This window comes from Chrysochloris asiatica, unplaced genomic scaffold (genome assembly GCF_000296735.1).
Source record: "Chrysochloris asiatica unplaced genomic scaffold, ChrAsi1.0 scaffold00168, whole genome shotgun sequence".
NCBI classification, from domain to species: domain Eukaryota; kingdom Metazoa; phylum Chordata; class Mammalia; order Afrosoricida; family Chrysochloridae; genus Chrysochloris; species Chrysochloris asiatica.
The window spans coordinates 6,403,333-6,426,657 of NW_006408686.1; the positions used below are offsets into that span (position 1 = coordinate 6,403,333).

At 45.3% G+C, this 23,325-nt stretch overlaps 1 protein-coding gene across 1 annotated transcript in view; it reads right to left on the reverse strand.

Moving 5' to 3' along the window:
• Positions 1-23,325, reverse strand: part of RYR1 (ryanodine receptor 1 (skeletal)) — a 153,406-nt gene that overhangs the window by 26,612 nt on the left and 103,469 nt on the right. Inside the window, exons 83-89 of the mRNA XM_006871542.1 lie at positions 22,988-23,005; positions 21,821-21,901; positions 12,040-12,128; positions 11,802-11,930; positions 11,614-11,718; positions 8,318-8,399; positions 5,045-5,232 (exon numbers count right to left, since the gene is read on the reverse strand). Coding sequence (XP_006871604.1) covers positions 5,045-5,232; positions 8,318-8,399; positions 11,614-11,718; positions 11,802-11,930; positions 12,040-12,128; positions 21,821-21,901; positions 22,988-23,005 — 692 coding nt within the window. The remainder of the gene's footprint in view (positions 1-5,044; positions 5,233-8,317; positions 8,400-11,613; positions 11,719-11,801; positions 11,931-12,039; positions 12,129-21,820; positions 21,902-22,987; positions 23,006-23,325) is intronic.

A 23,325-nucleotide genomic window follows, 5' to 3' on the forward strand; every position in this document is an offset into this window, starting at 1 on the left:
TGTTATTAGGAGCTGTCAAGTCAGCTGTGACTCATGGCATCCCAGTGCACAGCAGAATGGAACACTGCTCGGTCCTTCATCATCTTTTTTTTAGTTTTTATTGTGGATTGAGTGATAGTTTACATGGGAGAACATCAGCTTTATGTTCTTCCTATTGTATTTCGTTTCCTTGCCATGACTATAGTCCCCTCCATCCATCATCATTCAACAGCATTTTCTTCCATTCACTCTCTTTTGTTTTGTTTTTTGATGTACACCAAAGCACTGAGGAATATATAACCATTCAAACAACCAAGGGCATACCCTAGCATCATCTTTTAAGACTATATATTATACTATTATAATTCCAGTGTTACCTGGAGTCCTAGTGTGCCGCTATAGGATAAGCACTGGACCGACCGCAAGGTCACTATGAATTGGAACCACCTCAATGGCACTAACAACAACAAGAAGTGTTGTCTATTAACAATTAATACAATGTTTTAAATGATGGTCTACACAAAAATCAAGTACTCTGCATGGTCAAAAACAAAACAACAAACCAAAATATCATAAACAGAATGAAAAGATAAAACGATGAACTGGGAAAAACCATTTCAACATCTATCGCTAACCAAAAGCCAGTCAACCTCATAGGAGAGACGTAAAGAGCTCCTGGAATCAAGAAGAAAAATATCAACATCTCAATAAAAAAGTGAACCATGGACAGTGAGAGTCCTAGGAACAAGAAAAGCAAAAGAAATCACACGCAAATATGCTCACCTGTATGCAAATAGGAGCGATGCAAACAAAACAGCAAGGGAAGCCCATTTCCCACCAATTGGTGACGGTGTGCTGTGGAGTCGGTTCCAATTCATTGTGACCCTGAGGCTGTAAATCCTTACAGGAGCAAAAAGCCAAAGCCTCATCTTTCCCCCACGGAACGGCTGATAGTTTCAAACTGCGAGCAGACTGCAGTTTGAAGCCCAACTCAAAACCCCCTACACCAGCCACCTGGGTGCATTTTTCAGCAATTGGTTGTTGTTAAGTGCCGTCAAGTCATAGATACTCTGTATAGGGTTTCTGAGGAGCTGCTTGTGAGCTTGAACCACCAACCTTGTGGTTCAGCGCATTCACACACTGCCACACCAGGGTTCCTTTCAATAATTAGATTAGCATAAATCGAAAATTTTGACAACGTGGTCTGGTGGCAAAGCCTTGAGGAAACGAGTACTTTCACATTGCTAATGAAGGGGAAAATGATCTGACCCATGTGGACGGCAAAAACTATCTAAATGACAAATACGTGTATCTTTTAATCCAGAGATCCCACTTCTGGAAGTCTTTCCTGGAAATGAACTGCGCATGTCTAGAATCATTACAGCCAGCATTGCTAATGGTTCATCTGGGGCCTTCCTCAGCACACTTGACGTCCGTCTGTTAGAAATCTACAGACACGTGCACATTTACAGTGACCTCCTGGGGTGGCACTGTGGGATAATACACTGGACCACAAGGTCACGTTGAACCACAAGGTTGGCAGTTCAAGCTCACCAGCCACTCCTTGGAAACCCTATGCAGGGTTATTATGGTTTAGAACGGACTCAAACAACTTGCTAAATACAAAGAGTTCAGGTGGTGTAGGTAGTGGGTTACGTGTTGGGCTGTGAACTGCAATATTGGCAGCTTAAATCCACCGCGGGAGAAAGACAAGTTTTCTGCTCCAGTAAAGGAAGATTTACAACCTTGGAAACTCTGTGTTGTTATTGTTAAGTGCTGTCGAGTCGGTTCCAAACCATAGCAACCCTGTATAGGGTTTCAGAAGAGTGGCTGGTGAACTTGAACTGCCAACCTTGCAGTTCAAACCTGTGTTGCAGTCCAGTGCATTAACCCACAGCACTACACTAGGGCTCCCGGAAACTCTATATAGACTTGCTATGAGTGGGAACCGACTTGAAGGCATGCAACTACAACAACCTGCTATATACAAGGAGCCCTGGTAGCACCGTGGACTAAGTATTGGGCTGTTAACTGCAAAGTTGGTGGTTCAAACCCACCAGCCACTCTGCAGGAGAAAGAAGAAGCTGTCTGCTCCCATAAAGATTAAGTCTTGGAAACTTGAAGGAGTCATTTTACTTTGTCCTAAAATGTTGTTGTTGTTGTTGTTAAGTGCCATTGAGTTGGAGCTTAACTCACAGTGACCCTGTATAGGGTTTTTGAGGAGCGGCTGGTGGGTTTGAATTGCTGATCTTGTGATTAGTGGTCAAGTGTTTATCCTACAGCACCACATCAAGACTCCTGTCCTATAATGTTGTTATTAAGTGCTGTTGAGCCAGTTCCGACTCATAGCGACCCTGTATAGGGTTTTCGAGGAGCAGCTAGTGGATTTGAACTGCTGACCTTGCAGTTCAAACTGGCCTTGCAGTGCAGTGATTATCCTACATAGGGTTTACTATATACAGCACCTTATGCAGTGCACAACTTGCATGACTATACACGGCAGCCCTGTATAGCAAAAGGCAGGGAACAAAACAAGTGTCCATCAATGGGAAATAGTCAAACTATCATTTGTGTACAAAATAGAATAATGGGAACCTGTACAAAGAATAAAGAAGTTCTTTGTATGCCCAGAATATATTATTCGGTGAAAACCAAGCAAGATACAGACTAGTGTATATATACTGCACCATTTCTTCTTGTTTAAGGAGGAAAATAACATACAGTGAAACGTATTTGAGCCAGAACTCGGCGGGGCTGTCTTGTTTTTCTGTGTCTCCTAAATTTTCTGCCTTCAACTGTGTGCTTGCCACTTTTCTATTGCTCTCCACTAAGAATCCTATCTCATAAACACCAAGTGAGTTTATCTTCTCTGGCAGTTTTCTGGCTTTACACAGGTTCTGGCTTTGGTGGGTTTTACTAAATGTTACTAAACAAAAGAAAGAAACAAAGGATACAAAAGAAACAAATGAAAGTGATTATTACAGTGGTGGGGGAAGGGTGGATTGGAAAAAGGGTGGGAGTGAGATTTCTCATGTCCTATCTTGTTATGCTTTGATTTTTGAATTGTGTGAATGTATTATGTATTTAAAAATAATTATATATTTTTTAAAAGAGATTGTTTGCAACCTGGTGAAACAGAGATGCTGAGATGCAAGGCAGACCGAACTGCTACTTTGAATTGAAGACCAAAAGAGATATCATGCTTGGGAAAGTAGAGGGTCAGTGACAAAGGAACACCCCCAACAAGATGGGTGGGCACAGTGGCTACAACATTGGGCCCAACAACTGACAGGGTGGTCCGGGACCAGGCAGTGTTTCGTTCTGCTGTAAACAGGGCCACTGTGAGTCAGAACTAATTCTATGGTGCCTAACAATAGCAGAGACAGAAGGAACCCTGGAGATGCAGTGCTTAAAGCACTTGGCTGCAAACTGAAACGTTGGTGGTTCCAACCCACCATTTGCTCCCAGGGGATGAGGCAATTTGCTTCTGTAATGATTTATAGCCTTGGAAATGCTATGGAGGCATTTCTAGTCTATCCTATACTGTTGTATTCAGTCAGATGGAATCAAAGGCAATGTTTTGGCTGTTTGGTTGGTTTTTAAAGGGACAGACTATCTAAACACAATCCTGCTCCTGAGGTGGGGTTGTTGTTGTTAAGTCCCGTGGAGTGGATACATGGCGGAAAAACGATTTCTTTGCCAAGTGAAAATTAAATTATGATTTGTAGATTAGAGAATAGCATTGTATCAATATAAATTTCCTGAATGAACTTGGTCTCAGGTGCTGTACATCAAAGTATTTAGAGGTCAAGTGGAATCATAATACAAGCGAAGTGTGGTAGGACGTTACTATGGGTTACCAAGTAACTCACAGTTACTAAAGGGCTCTAGGTTGTGGTGGTTATATGCTGTGGAGTTGGTTCTGATTCATAGTGACCCTGTACAGGGTTTCCAAAGCTGTGAATCTTTACGGGAGCAGAAAGCCTCATCTTTCTCCCGCAGAATAGCTGGTAGTTTCGAACTGCTGACCTTGCAGTTCGCAGCCCGATTCGTAACCACTACGCTACCAGAGCTCTTTAGGATTCTATGTAGTACTCTTGTAATTTTGCAATGACTTCAAAATTTTAAAAAAATTAACTCAATGGAAAAGACCTGCCAGTAATCATGGTAGCCAATATCTCTTGAGAGGGGCCTGGTGGTACAGTAGGTTAAGTGTTGAGCTGCTAGCTACAAGGTCAGTAGTTCAAACCCACCAGTCACCTCAGTAGGGAGAAAGATGAGACTGTCTGCTCTTGAACAGATTTACAGTCTGTTGGAAACCCTGAACAGCCATTGTAGCCTGTCCTGTGGTCTCAGTACTCGTAATGATAAATCACAACTATTAATAAGGATAATAAAGAGCTCTGGTAGCGTAGTGGTTACGAATCGGGCTGCGAACCTTAAGGTCAGCGGTTCGAAACTACCAGCCGCTCTGCGGGAGAAAGATGAGGCTTTCTACTCCCGTAAGGATTTACACCCTCGGAAACCCTGTACAGGGTCGCTATGGGTCGGAACCGACTCGACGGCACTTAACAACAACAACAATAAGGATAATAAAGAGCTCTGGTAGCGTAGTGGTTACAAGTCAGGCTGCTAACCGCAAGATCAGCAGTTCAAAACTACCAGCCGTTCCACAGGAGAAAGACGAGGTTTTCTGCTCCCGTAAAGATTTACAGCCTTAGAAACCTTGTACAAGGTGGCTCTGAGTCAGAACCGGCTCCGTGGCACACCACCACCATTAATAGTTACACGTTGTATCCATGCATTTAATTCCCAAACCTAAAACCAAACCAACTATCAGCAAGCTGACTCTGACTCACTTTCCATCTTTCTCCTACAAATGGAGAACTACTGACCTTTCAGTTATCAGCCCAATGCCTAACCCATTGTGCCACCAGGGGTCTTGAAAACAACTCCTATTTTACAGATAAGAAAATTGAGGCTCAGAGAGATGTCACTTGCCAAGGCCGACATCCAGAGAGGGTGTGGCTGGCACTCCAGAGCCCAATCCCCACTCTGTGCCCACCTTCTGGAAGTCCTTCTTGGAGATGAGACCACGGGGATCCGTGACATAATCCTGGAAGGCCTCAGAGCCCATGATGTCTTTGAGTTTCAGGAACATGTCGAAGAACTTGAGGATCATTTCCACGTTGGACGAGGATTCTACCAGCATATCCACCATCTGCCGGGCAATCATGCCGTTCACCACGTTCCCTGTGGACAGTCCCTGGTTAGTGTAGCCCCTCAGTGCCTCCTTTCTGAGCCCAACAGGATTGTCTCCCTCCCCAACTCAGAAGCCAAACGTGGTTCCCCAGGATCCAACACGCTGGTGGAAGCCTCCCTGACCAACTCCCAAGCCTCTCCTCCAAAGGCTTGGGTCACTTCCTGTTTTTCAGCAGCATTCTGTGTGGATTTGGACGATCCTGCCTCTGCCCACCTCTCCACTAGCTGGAGGAAATCATCAATGAGAATAATGATGTCTAAGCTATAGTAGGTACCAAGAGCTGCCCTGGCATGATCTCCCGACCTGGTAAAGGAGGTGTGTTACTTCCCCTTTTACAGATGAGGAAACTGAGCTCAGAGAATGCTACACACCCAAGTAACAGTGTGGAAGGATTTGAGTCCAGGGCCCCAAGACTTCAGAACTTACACACCTAAACCTTTCGCTAATCGAGAGGCCAGGCACGTATGTGGATGCGCCAGGCAAGTCAAAGGTTATACAGCAGGAAGGGGTGGAGACTGTAGCAAACTGGGATACCATATCCCCTCCAAAAGGGGCAGCTGAAGTTTGGCTCCAGCTTTTAATTTTAATATAATTCCAAATTTATGGAAAAGTTGCAGGAATAGTGTAAGGAAACATAGATGTATTCCAGATTCACCTTTTGTTTACATTTGGCCCCATTTGCTTTATAATTCTCACTATAGCTCGCTCTTTATATACGTAGATCTATATTTATGCATTTGTACATACATCCACATAGATATGTATATGCATACTTCATACACAAGGGAGCTCCAAAAAAATTTACGGAAAAAACGATTGAATATATAATGGGATTTTTCCGTGAACTTTTTGAGGCCCCATGATATGCGCGTGTATACATACATTGTTGTTGCTGTTAAGCGCTGTTGAATCAGTTCTGTTTCATAGCGACCCTGTACAGGGTTTCTGAGGAATGGTTGGTGAGTCTGAACCACCAACTTTGCAGTTCAAATCAATCTTTAGTGAAGTGCTTATCCTATGGTGCCACACCAGGATATATATATATATATATATATGTAAATACATATGTTGCTGTTGTTGTTGAATACCATAGAGTGCCATACAGTCAGTTCAGACTCAGCATGACCTGTATAGGTTTCCTGTCTGAGGCTGTAAATCTTGGCCGGAGCAGAAAACCTCATCTTTCTTGCACAGAGCAGCTGATGGGCTTCAAACTGCTAACTGTGATTCACAGTCAGGTCTTATCCTACAGCGCTCCCACACTCCTAGTTTGCCTTTCTTAAGTGCTGTCGAGTCGGTTCTTATTCAGAGTTACCCTGTCTAGGGTTTCTGAGGAGTGACTGGTGAGTTTGAACCATTGACCTTGGTGATTTTCCTACTGCACTCCTGTGTGTGTTTGTATAAACACACACACAGATCTATGGAGTGATGGTGGCACAGTAGGTTAAGCATTGGACTGCTAACCAAAGCTTCAAACCCACCAGCGGCTTCTTGGGAGAAAGCTGAGGCTGTCTGCTCCCATAAAGACTTGCTAACAGGAACAGTTCTACTCTGTTCTATGGGGTCTCTGTGAGTCGGAACCAACTCCATGCCACTTAACCACCACCATACGGATTTACTTGTATAGACATAGGTTATCTGGAAGGACACACAAGAAACTAGTAAGCACTAGTTTCCTCCAGAGTGAGGGAACTGGTATCTGGAGGAGGGGGAGGGGAAAGACGACATTCTCTTCTGAATTTTGAACCATGCAAAAATCTTATCGGAGTCCTGGTGTGGCGCTGTGGGTTAATGCATCAGACCGCAAAGTTGTTTGAATTGCAAGGTCGGCGGTTCAAGCTCACCAGCTGCTCCTTGGAAACCCTATACAGGGTTGCTATGGGTCGGAATCAACTTGACGGCACTTAACAATAACAACAAAATCTTAACAAAATTTTAGGCAGTTTAAGGTGATGGGTTGTCTCCAAAAGTGGTGTTTAACCATCCCTCCCTCTTTGTGTGCACATGGTAGCCCTCCCATTAAGAAGGGGAATTAATTCATTTCCCATTCCCCTAAACCTGAGCTGGCCTTGGGACATCAATAAAAAGTGATGAAAACCACAATGGACCAGCCCTGGAACAAACCCTGAGGAGGCCTGGCTGCTTCTGCCCTGGACTCTTGGGGAACTGAGCCTCTAGAAAAATGAGGCCAGGCTGTCCTGCTGCAGAGGTCAGGAGAAGAGCTGAGGCACCCTGACCAACAGCCAGCACCAGAGCCTCAAACACTCTCATGTTTGAACTTCTGGACCAGCTAAGCCCAGATGAATACTATCACGTGACCAGGAGACAAACTGCCCAGTGGACCCACAGGATCATGAAAAATAAGAGCCTATGGTTGTTTAAATCACTGAGTTTTGGGGGAAATTATTACACAGCAAAAGCAAACTGCACCTACTTCTCACTTCTTGACTGTTTAATTATCTGGCAGTTCACATTTCCAACAATAGTGAAAAAAACAAAATAAAATCTGCTATGTTGCATATTAATGACATATATCTGGCAGTAACACATGCAGAGGTGAGGTGCCAGGCAAGATGTGATGGTTCGATTTCTGCATCAACTTGGCTGTGTCATGATTCTCATTGGCTTGTCAGTTATGTAAAGATGTAATTTGCCAGTTCCGTAATGATGGTATTTGGTGGTTATGTAATAATGGAGTCATCCTCCATTTTTGTATACTGATTTTTGCATAACGACGTGGTCTTTGTGACCTAACCATGTCGATAACTGAGGAGCAGGTATCATGAATTTAGCAAATAGATAAATATTAACTACATAGTTAAGAGTACCCAGACAGTCCACTTTATGATTCTCTGTGGATTCAATAAATTAATCTATGTACACCCATGGCCTGGCACATAAGACATACTTAATAAGGGTTTCCTGGCATTATTGTGACTTTCTTCATCAATCTATTGACCCGGAATGATGTCAGAGAGGTAATTGAGGGTTACGGTTGCTTGGGTCTCAGAGAGTGATTCTTGGACTTGTCTGTATCTTGGTACCCTCCCCTGCCCCTGCCTGTTGGGTGCTTACCTTCAAGTAGCGACAGCAACATCACCACCATGTCCTTCTGTAGATCCAGCAGCTCCTTCAACAGTCCGATCTGGCTGGAGTCCTGGAGACCCCACCCCCCAGCTATGTAAGGGCTGTTCTCTGCAGAGAGGCCTCCCCCACCCCAGTGGCTCCTGTCCCTCCTAACCCACCCAGCAGAGCATGAGACCTTCTCTTTCCCCCTCCTTACCTCCGAGGGGACCCGTGTCCAGACATGTTCCTCGGAAGCAGGGGAGGGGGCAGAGATACAAGATTTGGGGTGGGTTGTCATTTGGGGGGAAGCTGGCCAAATAGATGATGTGTGGTGACAAGAAGTTTACAGATGAGGACATGGAGACAAATGGGGCTTGCAGAGCAGATAGTTGGCGCAGAGAGGGACAGAAATAGAGAGCAACAGAGATAAATCGCAGGAACAGAAACCAATCTGGGAATGGGTGAGACCCTAACATTACCTTTAGCCCAAGGAGGGTGTTAGACTTCACTTGTTGTATGAATTGTGATGGAAAAAGTGGGACCTTGGGTTCAGGAATAAGGCTGAAGGAGTCAGGTAAGACAGTTGGATGCAATGTGGGGGCCCATTGCCTCTCCACCATGGTGCATCATTTAGGGTCCTCAGACTGACCCTCCAACACAACCAAAGTTCTACCCCATAACCCCCTATCTGTATTAGGTTAAGCCACATAAAATGGGTGCTAGTCAGCTATTTTTGTCCCACAAAATTGTAATGTCACCTAGTAAATAGGATGTAAGGTTCCTTTTCACCCCACCACTGGTTTTGATCCTAACACATTTTCACAGAAGCTGTGCATGCAGTCTTTGGAACTCAACTAGGATGGGCAGGCGCTCCTGGTTTGTGCCTGCCCATGAGCCAGTTCCCTCTACTCTTAACAATCCCTCAAAGTTCCAAGGGGGTACCCCATGCCACTCTCAAGAGTATATAAGGCTCACCCCAACCTCCTGGCTCTAGATAATTTCTGTACATTAGAGCCTTCTTATTCCTAACCCCAGTGATTGGTTTAGGGTTGGGCATGTGACCCATTCATTACACACAAACAGAACTGCCAGTCTTGAGCTGGAGTTCCTAAGAAAGAGAGGCCCTCTTCCTTCTGGAATTGCTAAGGTAGGGGTGAAAGTCTAGAGGTGGATGATGGGGAGGGAGGGGAGCGTGTTGCCAGCACTGGGGAGAGCCTGTATGAGAAGAAACCAAAGCACAGACGAACAGGCCAGACATGGAGAGAGACGTTTCCGCTGTGTGAACTGAAAAGTCCCTCCCCATTGACATGAAGCCACCACTTTGCATTGCGTTTCTGGCCCTGGAAACCTAGCCCTTGAGTAAGACTGAAGGTTGACATCACAGGATACGGAAGACTGAATGACAACACCAACCTTTTCTAAAGTTTGAAAATTTCCCCAGAAGCATGGGCACTGAGGAACCACGTTCTAAGTTCTACACCTTTCTAAACATTAGATGACACCAGCCAGGTTTCTGACAGAGCCAATGATACCTTTGGGTCAATGAGACAAGGTTCTTTCTTCAAAATAACTGTTGAGAAAGTATAATATACATAATACTTTACTGCCATCTGCTGGAAAGGAATATTTATGATGGCTAGGATGTGGATGAGGGGAGCTCAATGGCTCTGTAGGATAAGCACTGGACTGCTAACTGTGAGGTTGACATTTAAGTCCACCAGACACTCCGTGGGAAAAAGACAAGGCTTTCTGCTCCTGGTGTGGTGCTGTGGGTTAATGTGCTGGACTGCAAGGTCATTAGAACCGCAAGGTCGGCAGTTCAAATCAGCAGCTCCTCTGAAACCCAACACAAGCTTGCCATGGGTAGGAACCAACTTGAAGGCACTTAACAACAACAAAGATTTACAGCCAAGGAAACCCTATACAGGGTCGCTATGAGTCAGAACCCACAGCATCTAACAACAACAGGATGTGGACGAAGCCGTTTTGGTATGGTAGTGTTGTGGGTTAAGCACAGGGTTGGTAACCACAAGGTCGGCAGTTCAAACCCACTGTGGAAGAAAGATGAGTTTGTCTGCTCCGGTAAAGGTTTTACAGTCTCGGAAACCCCATGGAGCAGTTCTGTTCTTTCCTATAGGGTGGGTGGTTATGCGTGGGAACCATCTCCATGGCAATGGGGTATACTTTGTTTTTATTTTAGGCTGATGGTAAACTCATGGTGAGTTAAGGCTGCTTATACAAGAGCCCCAATGAGATGGATTGGCACAGAGGTAGCAAGAATGGGCTCAGGCCTAGCAACGATTTTGAGATGAGTGCAGAACCCAGCAAGGTTTCATTCTGTTGTGCATAATAAAGGTCGCTATGAGTCGGTCCTGATGTGGAGCTGTGTGTTAATGCGTCAGATTGCAAAGCCGTTTGAACTGCAAGGTCGGTGGTTCAAGCTCATCAGCTGCTCCTTGGAAACCCTATACAGGGTCGCTATGGGTCAGAATCGACTCGAAAGCACTTAACAACAACAACATGAGTCGGTACCCTACACAGCACCTAACAACAACAACAATGGGAAAGTTGGTGATAGGAAACCACTCAGCAGGGGAGAGACTTTGCAAAACCCCATGAGGCATTCTATTCTGTCACATGTGGCCACTATGAGTTGAAAACCCACCCCAAGGCACCCAACATGTAGATGGTGTTCTCTTGGCTATGGCGCTGTTGTATGGTGCACAACCTGCCCAGTTGTAAATGGTGGCTTTGAATACGTTGACTAATTTGGAGAGCAGACGCTGAGCAAAGGAGGTGTGTGAGACAATGACAAGAACACGTGGGGGTTGGGGGTAGAAGGAAACACAAAAGGTCTAGAGATGGAGAAGAGTGTGCGACAGGAACCTTACATCCTGGGTGCCTTGGAAGGGTGTCATCTGCCGCAGGCAGGACAAAGAAGCAAAATACTCCTTCAGTTCTAGGGTCTGAATAAGCTTTCCAATGCCACCCCAGAGCTGTCATAAAAGTAGAGGATCCCACCAAAGGAAAAAGAAAAAAAGAACGCCAGCCAATCACAGAAGAGGGTCAGAGGGGGCGTGTCCCAACTATTAGACTAATGGAAGCATGGGTGGGAAGCCAGCTGATTGGTGGTTCATGGCGGGGAGCCAATCCCTACAGGGAGGGACCCAGTCTGGAACAGGCCAGTAGCCCTTGGGTGAGAAATGGACCAATGACGCCAAGACTTGAAACTGGCGCAATTCGGGGAATGCCCAGAAGCTGGTGGGCGAAGAATAGAGGCCACCCCCCACCCCCCGACCCCGAACCTGAGCAAGCTTCATCATCAAGTGGGCAAACACGTGCAGGAATCCCACCACTGCGTCCCAGAGGCGGCTGTGCGCCAGACTTTGCTGGTTCCCTGTGCAGGGGCCCTGGGGGACAGAGGACAGCGTGAGCGCCACACCGGGCACCGGAAGCCGGACTGCCCTACCCCGCCCCAGCAACTGGTGCCTACCTGGATGTATTCGGTGAGGCTGTTGAACACCTGTTTAGCCACCGACATGGCCTTGGAAAAGTTCCTCTTGCCTTGCTCCTCAATGACATCCTTGCCCGAGTAGTACCAGTAGAAGTCGCTGATGGACTCCTAGAGGGTGGGCAGCATGTGAGGGGTGCTGTGGCCAATCGTGGTGCTACAGCCTCTGCCCACATCTTCACTCAGGTACATTCACACCTGAACCGCCCCACATCCACACCTGTAGCCTCAAGAGATAGTCCACCGTGCAGATGATGATGTTAATAGTGGTCGTGTTCCCGGTCTGTGTCCGCAGGTAGTTTTGGAAATCTAAGGAAATGGAAAGTCGTTCATTTATGGAATACCTGTGGTGAGCTAGGGGAGATGGGTCATTCATTTATACAGTAACTATTTATTGTGTGCCTACTGGAGTCCTGGGGTAGGTTAACACTGGACCTCAAGGTCGGTTTGAACAGTAAAGTCAGCAATTCAAACCCACCAGCCACTCTTCAGAAACCCTATACAGGGTCACTATGAGTCAGAACCAACTCGATGACCCTTCACAACAACAACAACAACATTGTATGTCAGAAGTAAGGATGGTGAGCCTTAAGTCTCACATACTTTGGTCATGTGATCAGGAGGGACTACTCCTTGAAAAAGGATCTCATGCTGGGCCAAATATAGGGTCAGAGAAAAAGAGGAAGACCTCCAGGGGGATGAACTGACACAATGGCAGCAGTGATGGGCTCAAACATGACAACAACCGTGAGGATGGCGCAGGATGAGGCAGTGTTTCGTTCTGTTGCGCATGGGATTGCTGCAAATCGGAACCGATCCATGGCACCTAAGGACAACTATTGTATTCCAAAAGGCACATAACGATTCATTTATTTAATAACTATTTATCAAGTACGTACTATGTGTCAGAGAAAAATGAAAAGCCACTTATTTATTTAATAAATACTTATTGAGGACCTACTATGGTCCAGATGTGGTGGTGGTAGTGGTTATGCGCTGTGGAGTCGGTTCTGACTCATAGCAACCCTGTGTGGGGTTTCTGAGGCTGTAAATCTTTACAGGAGCAGAAAGCCTCATGTTTCTCCTGTGGAACAGCTGGTGGTTTCAAACTGCTGACCGTGAGATTAGCAGCCTGACACATACGTAATCACTAGGCTATCAGAGTTCCCTAGATGTGGTGGGGGGTCAGTCATTTATTCATTCATTCCTCCCCCGCAACAAACATATATTGAGTACCTACTAGAAACTGGGACAAGATGAGGATCAGTCTTATTTGTTCATTTATCTGACAGATATTTATTGAACACATACTGCATGCTGATGCTGTCTGCTCCATAGAGATTTATAGTCTCAGAAACCCTGTACACAGTCGCTATGAGTCAAAATAGACTCAATGGCACTGGATATTCGGATACTGCGTGCTAGCAAGAAATGGAGGTTACTTTGATCCATTAAATGAACTGAGCACTTATTATATGCCAGACTTGTTCTAGACCTTGGGGATTTAGCAATAAAAAACAAAGTTCCTACCCTCAGGAAGCATATATTCTGGTGTTTTGATCTATTTTACATGTGCTTAACTGGAAGTGATATCTACACATACCTGAAAGAGAAGTTTCACATACCCTAACTACAGGATATGCGTTTCAGTATTTTCTGTCCTATACTAGTCAGTTCTAAAAGAACTCTGGTAACAACCCACTGAATTAATGATTCTCCACCTTGTAACCTGGACTGCAGATTAGAATCAGTTGGGGGCTCAGGAGCCACCACAGACAGAATGAATTAGGATCACTGAGGGGTGAAATCCGGCCTTCAGATCTTTTCAATGTCTTCAGGGGAGTCAATGTGCAATTAAGAAAAGAACAGCTGAGGTCAATTTTTTTTTTTTCACAGACCCCCTGGTGAGTCACTTCCTGCTATTTAAAATGTTTGAGGGCAAGGAGTCCTGGTGTGGCACTGTGGGTTAATGTGCCAGACTGCAAAGTTGTTTGAACTGCAAGGTCCGAGGTTCAAGTTCACTGGCTGCTCCTTGGAAACCCTGTACAGAGTCACTATGGGTTGGAATCAACTTGACGTTACTTAACAAACAAAACAAATGACAAGGAACTCTCATGGCACTGTGGGTTAAGCATTGGGCTGCTCACTGCAAGTTCGGAGGTTCAAACCCACCAGCCACTCTGAGGGATTAAAAATGAGACAATGTGTTTCCGTAAAGATTTACGGCCTCAGAAACCCTAGGGCGCCTTCTCCGCTGTTCTACAGGCTCACTATCAGTCAGAATGGACTCGACAGCAGGGCATTGGGTTAGGTTCTGTGGCAGAAAGCTAAGTGGAAGCTGAGGGATGAGTCCTTGGGGTTAATTAAACCATCATTTCTACTTTCAGTATATGATTGAGAAGTTTCAGGACGCTGATTTAAAAAAAAAGATAAATGCTCTTCATGATGGTGGTGGGGTATACTGGACCAAATGATCAGGGTTGTGTGTGTGTGTGTGTGTGTGTGTGTGTATAGGGGGACTCGAGTGGACAAACAGAAGCTTAGAGGAGGTTCCTGCTCCAGCCTGGGTGGTCAAAGAAGGCTTCCTGAAGGAGGGGACATCTGAGCTGAGACCTAACTAGGAGGTGGTGGCGCCACTTCCCAACTATGTGACTAAACCTTTCTGTGGGGCCAGATGGAGCTTCAGCTCCCATTTATGTAACATGAGCATCCCAACAGACCCCACCTCATGGAGCTGCTGGGAGGATTTACTGTTTTGTTGTTGTTGTGTGTTGTTGAGTCAGTTCTGACTCATAGCGACCCCTGTCTAGGCTTTCTGAGAATGGCAGTCTTGTACCATTGCAGTTGGCAGTCTAGTGCTTATCCTATAGCACCATGCCAGGGCTCTAATGCTTTTGTATACATGAAGAATTTAGGACAGACCCTGGTACATAAAGCCCATTGTCTTCCAATCCATTCAGACTCACAGTGTATCACTGCTCCTTAGGGTTTCAGAGGCTGCAAATCTTTTCAGGAGCAGACTGCCTCATCCTTCTCCCGCGGAGCTGCTGGTGGGTTTGAATCACCAATCTTGTGGTTAGCAGCCCCAACACTTAACCCACTTCGCTGCCTGGTACAGAAGTGCTTAATACACATTTGCTCTCCTGAAAGGGCTTTAAAGAGATTGTCGATGTAGGAGATATACTGTGTGTTTCTCCATTGGGATCCCCAGACCCAGAGCATCAGCATTTCCTGGGAACTTGTTAGAAGGGTAAATTACTGGGTGCCACCCCAGAACTTTGAAATAAAAAATTCCAGGGTGAAGCCCAGCAATCTGTGTCTTCTAAGGCCACTAGGTGTGAGGCACACACAAGTCTCTCCTGACCAGTTTGCTAAATGACCAATTGATGATCAAGGGAACAAAACCAAGTTTCACTGAAGTCTCATTAGTGTCTATACAATGTCCTGCCACCCAGGATGACTTTGAAAGCCCTTACAGAGAGTTTTTTTGTTTGTTTGTTTTTCTTCCCATCCAGCTTCCCTAGACTCTCTTAACAATTGCTCTACCAGGCTGACTTGCCTGGAAGACCTACTCTGGTTGATTTCACGTTACAGACCACGGTATACTCAAATACTTAACAGTTTATAAGCAAATATAAGGCTGTCGTCTCAGCAACCCAGTTTTCTACCTTCTTATATTTGTTGATTCAAATGGGGCTATATAGGATAAGCACTGAATTGATAAACACAAGGTGGGTGGTTTAAGCCCATGAGCCGCTCTGTGGGAGAAAGAGGAGGCTTTCTACTCCCTCAAAGAGTTACAGCCTCAGAAACCCTTATAAAGGGTTGCTATGAGTCAACCAACTTAACAGCACTTAAAATAACAACAATAGATAGCCAACTCCCAGCTCCTGTAAAAAAATTCTGCCAATGTCTCGTAAGCACACCACTGTTGGGCTGATTCCAACTCATAACGACAGAACAGTACTGCTCCTTCGGGTTTCTGAGACTGTATATCTTTTTGTTTATGTTTTATTGTGAATTATGGCATAGTTTACATGGGAGAACATTAGTTTTACATTCATCCTATCGTATTGAGACTGTATATCTTTATGGGAGCAGATAGCCTCATCTTTCTTTCGTGGAACGGTTAGTGAGTTGGGACTGCCGACCTCACAGTTTGCATCCCAGTGCTTAACCCACATTGCCACCTGGGCACCTTATACACTGACATGTTGTTGTTAAGTGCCACTGAGACTGTCTAGGGTGAGGAGAGGCTGGTGGATTTGAACTGCAGATCCTGAAGTTAGCAGTTCAGTGCTTATCCTACAGTGCCACACCAGGAGACTACCACTGTTGTTAAGTTCTGTTGAGTCCGTTTCAACACATTGCGACACTATGAACAAAACACTGCCCCGGCCTGCGCTGTCCTTACAACTTTTGTTATGTTTGAGCCCACTGTTGATGCCCCTGTATCAATCCATCTCACTGGGGGGTCTTCCTCTTTTCCGCTGACCCTCCACTTTACCAAGCATGATGTCTGTCTCCAGGGACTGGTCCCTCCTGACAACATGTCCAAAATAAGAAAGACGAAATCTGGCCAACCTCATTTCTAAAAGCGTTCTAACTGTACTTCTACCAAGACAGATTTGTGGATTCTTCAGGCAGTCCATGATATTGTCAGTATTTTTAGACAACACAATAATTCAAACGCATTTTCCTTATTCATTGTCCAATTTTCACATGCATATGAGGCACTTGAAAATACCATGGCTTGGGTCAGGCATACCTTAGTCCTCAAGATGACATCTTTGCTCTTTAACACTCTAAAGAAATCTTCTGTAACAGATTTGCTTACTGCAACATGTCTTTTCATTTCATGACTGCTAACTTCCACGAGCATTGATTGTGGACCCAAGCACAATGAAGTCTTTGACAACTTTAGTCTTTTCTCCATTTATCATGATGTTACAATGAGGTGCAATTCATACTGAAGGCTGTATTTGTTAATCTTTATCAGTAGCATAGTGGATTACATGTTGAGCTCCTAATAGAAAAGTCAGCAGCGCTTTGAGAGTGAAAGATGAGGCTTTCTGCTTTCATAAAGATTTGCAACCTCGGAAATCCTATACAGGGTCGCTATGAGTTGGGACCAACTCGAAGTCACCACCAGCACCTAGTATTTCAAGTCCTCTTCACTACCAACAAGCAAGGTTGCTGGTCTTTGTATCACGGATTGTTACTCAGTTCTGATATCACGTTCTTCTTCATATAATCCAGTTTCTCAGATTACTTGCTCAACATACAGGTTGAATAAATAGGGTGTAAGGATACAACTCTGGTGCATAGCTTTCCTGGTTTTAAACCATTCCGTATCTCCTTGTTCTGTTCTGATGAGTGCGTCTTGGCCTATGGACAGGTTCCACGTGAACGTAAGTGTTCTGAAAGACCCTTTCTTCACAATGTTATCCATAGTTTGTTATGCTCCACAGAGGTGAATGTCTTTGCATAGTCAATAAAACACAAGTAAACATCTTTTTGGTATTCTCTGCTTTCAGTCAATAGCTCTCTGATGTCAGCAATGATATCGTTCATATCACATCCTCTTCTCAAATCAGGCTTGAATTTCTGGCACTTTGCTGCCAATGTACTGCTGCAACTGTTTTAAAATTATTTCCAGCTAAATTTTACTTGCATGTGATATTAATGATATTGTCTGATGATTTCCATAGGGTCACCTCTCTTTGGAGTGGGCACAACTATGAATCTCTTCCTATCAGTTGGCCTGGTAGCCGTCTTCCACATTTCTTGACATATTTCTTGCAGCCTCCAGTGTTGCATCAGTTTGTTGAAACTTTTCAGTTTGTAATCTGGCAATACCTGCCTTCAATGCAGTTTGGACTTCTTTCAGTTTCATCGGTTCTTGATCCTAAGCAACCTCTGGAAATGGTGGAGTGTCAACCAATTCTTTCTGGTACTGTGACTCTGTGTATTCCTTCCATCTTCTTTTGATGCTTCCTGCACCATTCAGTATTTTGCCCGTAGGACATTGAATAGCCGTGAATACTCAAAAAGTACAAGGCTTCTGAAATTTGAAAGACTTTGCACACATTGACTCAATTCAGTCAGTTAATGAATCCATGGTTAAGCCAGGGCTGGATTGCAATCTTGTTGGAAGAGAGAAATCTACCCACGAGTACATTCTCATTCTCAAAAAGTCATAGACTCAGGAAATCAATTCATCACAATTGACTTGATTCTACCTTTGTTAAAATGAAAAGAAGACAATGACATTCACAAAGCACAAAGGTAATTCATAAACATTGAAGGGAAAACTGCCTGTGAATACAAGAGCTTTTGAGATTGCAAAGCAATGACTCCTACTTTACCCTCTTTTGTTTAAAAGAAAAGGGTGACAATGAAAGATATTTACAAATCAGTTACCCTAAAGCACATAAGCCAAGAGGGGCTAAGAGGTTATGAAAGTTAGATTTGTAATGACTTCAGCTCTTGTCACGAAGGTGACTTTCTGGGTAGCCTGTGGTTTTATATTCACTTACTAAGGGTTATAACCACAGCCTTGACACTGACTGTTACATGCTTGTTACAGGAAATGACATTTTTTTGGAGGTACCTTGTACACAATTTTGACTCTTCTGTTCTTGCTTTAAGCTCTGCTTGTCACAGGAGGTTATATTTTCTCAACAACGATGGTTTCATTAAATTGCTGGGTCATCCTTGAGTGTTAACTTGAACATGTAGGAACACCCCTCCCACCCCCACCCCAACAGAGGCACTTGGCCCTAATAACATGGTTGTTCTGGTCCAAGTCCATCTAATTCTTGCTAACTTTTCTAACATTCAGCACAGACTTAAAAGTTGGTAACTAATAGAAAGGTTCTCTTTGTGGTTAAGCCAAGGATAAAGGAAGGATGTTTCTGTGAGGGTCCTGTCACCATTAAGCTTATCAGACATGCCCAGAGCCTACTGCCTTCAGGAAATCTATTGTTCCCCTAGCTGTTTTATTTTTGAACCAACAGTCCTGGCGAAATAATGTTTTGTAGTTTTTCTATTATTACTCTGTACAGTCCTATATCTATGCACTTCTGCAATTATCCTGTTAACCAATCAAATGACCTCCTTTTAGTTCCTCACCTGGAGATTTTCTGCCTCTGACTACCTTACCTCACCAAGCACCAATCACAGAATCTGCCCCTTAGTTCTGAACTCTACCATGGGCTTGTTGCTGTAGGGATCGTAGAGTCGATTGTGCATAGAGTCATAGCGACCTTATACACAACAGAACAAAACGCTGCCCAGCCTGCATCATCCTCACACTCGTTGTTAAGCTTCAGCCCATTGCTGCTGCCACTGTGCCAATCCAGCTCGTTGTGGGGGGAGGGGTCTTCCTTTTTTTCCGCTGACCCTTTACTTTACCAAACATGATGTCCTTCTCCAGGGACGGGTCCTTCCTGATAATATGTCCAAAGCATGAGAGACAAAGTCTCACCATCCTGGTTTCTAAGGAGCATTCTGAATGTAATTTTTCCAACACAGATTTGTTGGTTCTTCTGGCAATCCATAGGTCAAAACGCATCAATTCTTCTATAGTCTTCCTTATTCATTGTCCAACTTCCACATGCATATGAAGCTGAAAGTACCCTGGCTCAGGTCAGGCACACCTTAGTCCTCAAACTGCCATCTTTGCTCTTGACTTTAAAGAGGTTTACACAGCAGATTTGTCTAATGCAATATGTCATTTGATTTCTTGCCTGCTGCTTCCATGAGTGTTGACAGCGGATCCAAGCAAAATGAAATCTTTGACAAATTCCATCTTTTCTCCACTTATCATGATGCTATTTATTTGTTGTTCCATATAAATACACTATTTCCCCTCCCCTTTAGGGAGTATTTGATTTTACTCTATAAGATTAGATGTTTCCTCAGCCCGGACTGTTTTTGCATCTCTTTGCTTCAACTTCAACAGAACATGCCTTCATTACTCTTTGAGAAGCCAAACAAAACTTGTGAAAATGTTTGACAAAAATGATGAAAACGCTTGCTTAAGTGAGGAAAGAATCTGTAGGCTCCCTCTTGTGTCGTAATTACTTTACTGTTTTACAAGCAACATAAATGCAGGAGAGGGTTATTCCCTAAGCAAGGTAAGCCTGAACTTATTTGTGCTTATGTACAAGGAGCTCTGGTAGCGTAGTGGTTATGAATCAGGCTGCGAACCTTAGGTCAGCAGTTCGAAACTACCAGCCGCTCCGCGGGAGAAGGATGAGGCTTTCTGCTTCCGTAAAGATTTACAGCCTTGGAAACCCTGTACAGGGTTGCTATGGGTTGGAACCGACTCGATGGCACTTAACAACAACATCTTGCTGACTGGATACTCTGATCTCATCCCCCCCAAAAACAAACCAACTGACATTTTGTTAATTTCACCTCAACCTGATACAGGGTTTCTGGGACTGAAAATCTTTACTGGAACAGACAGCCTCATCTTTCTTCTGTGGAGCAGCTGGTGGGTTGGAACTGCCGACCTTTCAGTCAGCAGTCCAGTGCTTATCCTATGGCACTACCAGGCTTCCCCATCCCTGTCAGCGATTGTAAATTGGAAAAGAGGCTTTGATTTTGTAAGAAGGTGCTGTGAGGGAGAGCGACTGTGTGCTGAAGACCTGGGGGGGTACGGGGAAGAATTGCATGGAGGGGATTGTAACCATGGCAATGAGACAATATACGATAGAATGAATGTAATTCTCCCATGTAAACTATCACATAATTCACAATAAAAAATAAAAAAAAAAAAAAAGATGCTGTGGCTTTGGGAGAGAGACAGGTGCCAGACGTACCTAGAGGCAGAATCGTTGAAGTGGTGAAAAATTGTGAAATTGTTCACTACAGATTACTAAGTAAGCACAAGTAAGCCTGTCCTTACCTTGTTTATTTGGATATTCCAACACTGAATACATGAGTGAATTCTAAAAGACTCATCTTAAAACACCACACCGTGTAACTTTCCCCCTCTACAGATCCTCAGCACAGAAACTCTCCATACATAATGGACTTTGGCAATTACAACAAGTGCTTGTGAGAAGACAGCATGCAGATAACTGGCCTGGCCACTTGGGCAAATGGAGCTTTGGAAATCTGGTTGTGCTCCAAATTGGGTTTTGACAAATTGCTATGGGGAACTGGTCTGGCCTGAATGAGGACCCACCAAAATCAAACCAAGTCCACTGCTGTTGAATCTATGCATACTCATAGTGACCCTGTAGTACAGAATGGAAAGGCCACACAGGGTTTCCAAAGGAATTCTGGTAACGAAGTGGTTAGGAGTCAGGCTGCTAACCTTAAGGTCAGTAGTTTGAAACTACTACCCGTTCTGTGGGAAAAAGAGGAGGCTTTCTGCTCCTGTAAAGATTTACAGCTTCGGAAACCCTATACAGGGTCGCTATGAGTCAGAACCGACTCCATAGCACATAACCACCACCACCACAGGGTTTCCAATGTTAAAATCTTTACAGAAGCCTATGGTTACATCTTTCTCCAGAGGAGCGGCTGGTGGGTTTGAACCACCACCTTTCAGTTAGCAGTGGAGCGCTTGGCCACTGTATCACCAAGGCACTTTTGAATAAGACCAAACCCACTGCCAACGAGTCAATTCTGACTCATAACGACCCTATATAGGGTTTCTGAGACCGTAAATATCTAAAGGAGCAGACAGGCTCACCTTTCTCCCAAGGAGCTGCTGGTGGGTTTGAACCACAACCTTGTGGTTAGCAGCCCAACTCACAGCACTACCGGGGGAATGAGGGCAGGGGAGGTGATATTGAAACAAAGTGGCTGGATTCAGGGAAATCCAGAGGCTTGGGAAGGAAAGTGGCCTGCAGAAGATGAAGTACAAGGCCGGGTGGGTGACGTCATTGGTGATAAGAGGAGGGACTGGAGATGAACTTGCACAGCCCTGCCAAACCCACCCCAAACCTCAGCTGCCCCCACTCCGTGATCCCTCCCCTCACCATTGTTGTGCCCTTCACAGAGCAACTGCAGGAATCGGAACAGGTCTTGGGTGAATTCATCGTCTGCCATGACCTTCTCTCCTGGGAAGTAGAGGGAGGCAGGGCCAAGGAAGGGTCAGATGGGTCAGATGACAGCGATGCGTGCACATGACCCATGCACACTGCACACACATGCACCAAAGCATGCGGGAAGACTGGAAGGTGCAGCCACCGCTTCAAAGACATTGTAAGGGTCCCTGGCATTCATGACATCAGTAGTCCAGACCTCGGAGTCCATGACATGGGTAGATGGAGACCTCGGGGGAACTTGATTCATGAAGCTGGGACCTCAAGTGTCTTTCTACATCAGTGTCCCTTTGATGTCACTACTTGTGTGCCATCTGGGAATAAAACCACCCAACCGACTTTCAGAAAGCTGGTGTCTCCCTCAGCCACCCCTCCCGGGACCCTCCAGGGCTGCGGTGGTTAATAGATTATTGGGTTGGGGGTCACTTTCACACTGAGGTGCAAAGCAGGTGACCAAGCAGTTGAGGGATGGGAACTGACAGCCAGCTAATTGGCCCAGGTGCCTCAAAAACAGCCAATCCAGGAGAAGCAGAAGAGTGGCATTGACAATGGCCAATCAGAATAGGTATCTGAAGAAGCCAATCAGGAGGGCTTTAGCGGAGGGAGAGAGGGAAGGCTGGACAGTGACCGAACGGGCCAAACAGAGCAGGCGCAGAAAGGCATGAACGCCAATCAGAATGGATGCTGGAGGCACCCAATCCCACGGGAACCGTGCCTGAGTGGACCAATCTGGGATCGCGGGCGCAGAGAGCAGGGTGTTGGGAGATTGGACCCCACCCTGGGACTGCGAATCTGGGTGTGGAAGTCTGAGAGCATCCAAGTGGAAAGGAATCTTTGTGGCCTTCTCTAGCTTCCATTTTACAGATGGGGAAACTGAGGTTTGGGGAAGGTAACAGACTTGTTTATAGTCCTAGAGTTGTGAGTGGCTAATCTGGGGGCCAAATCTGGGCTCCCCAACCTCAAGACTTTCCACCGGCATGGTGCACCCACTGTAGGGTTACCCATCCCCAAGGGGATGCCCCAGATCCTCAGCTCCCGGGTGGGAGTAGAAGGGAAGGGGCGGCAGTCATACAGCAAGGGGGCTGGGCTCGGGAGAATTACCGTTCTGGCGATTGATGACTGGGGCAGCCGACGGGATGGGAGGAGGAGGAGGGAGCAAGAGAAAAGAGGGGAAAGAAGAACAGAAGGAGACAGAGAACCGAGATAGAGACACAGAGACAAAAACAGTTACACAGTCAGAGATGAAGGCGAAGGCACAGAGGAGACAGCCCACAGAAAGACAGATGAGACAGAAGGAAGTGGATTTGCAAGGAAGAGAGGGTGAAAGTACGGAGGAAGAAAGATGGGAGAGACGAGGAGGAGAGAGGTGGACAGGTGGAGAGACCAGGAGGAGACAGGTGGACAGGTGAGGAGACCAGGAGGAGAGACGTGGACAGGTG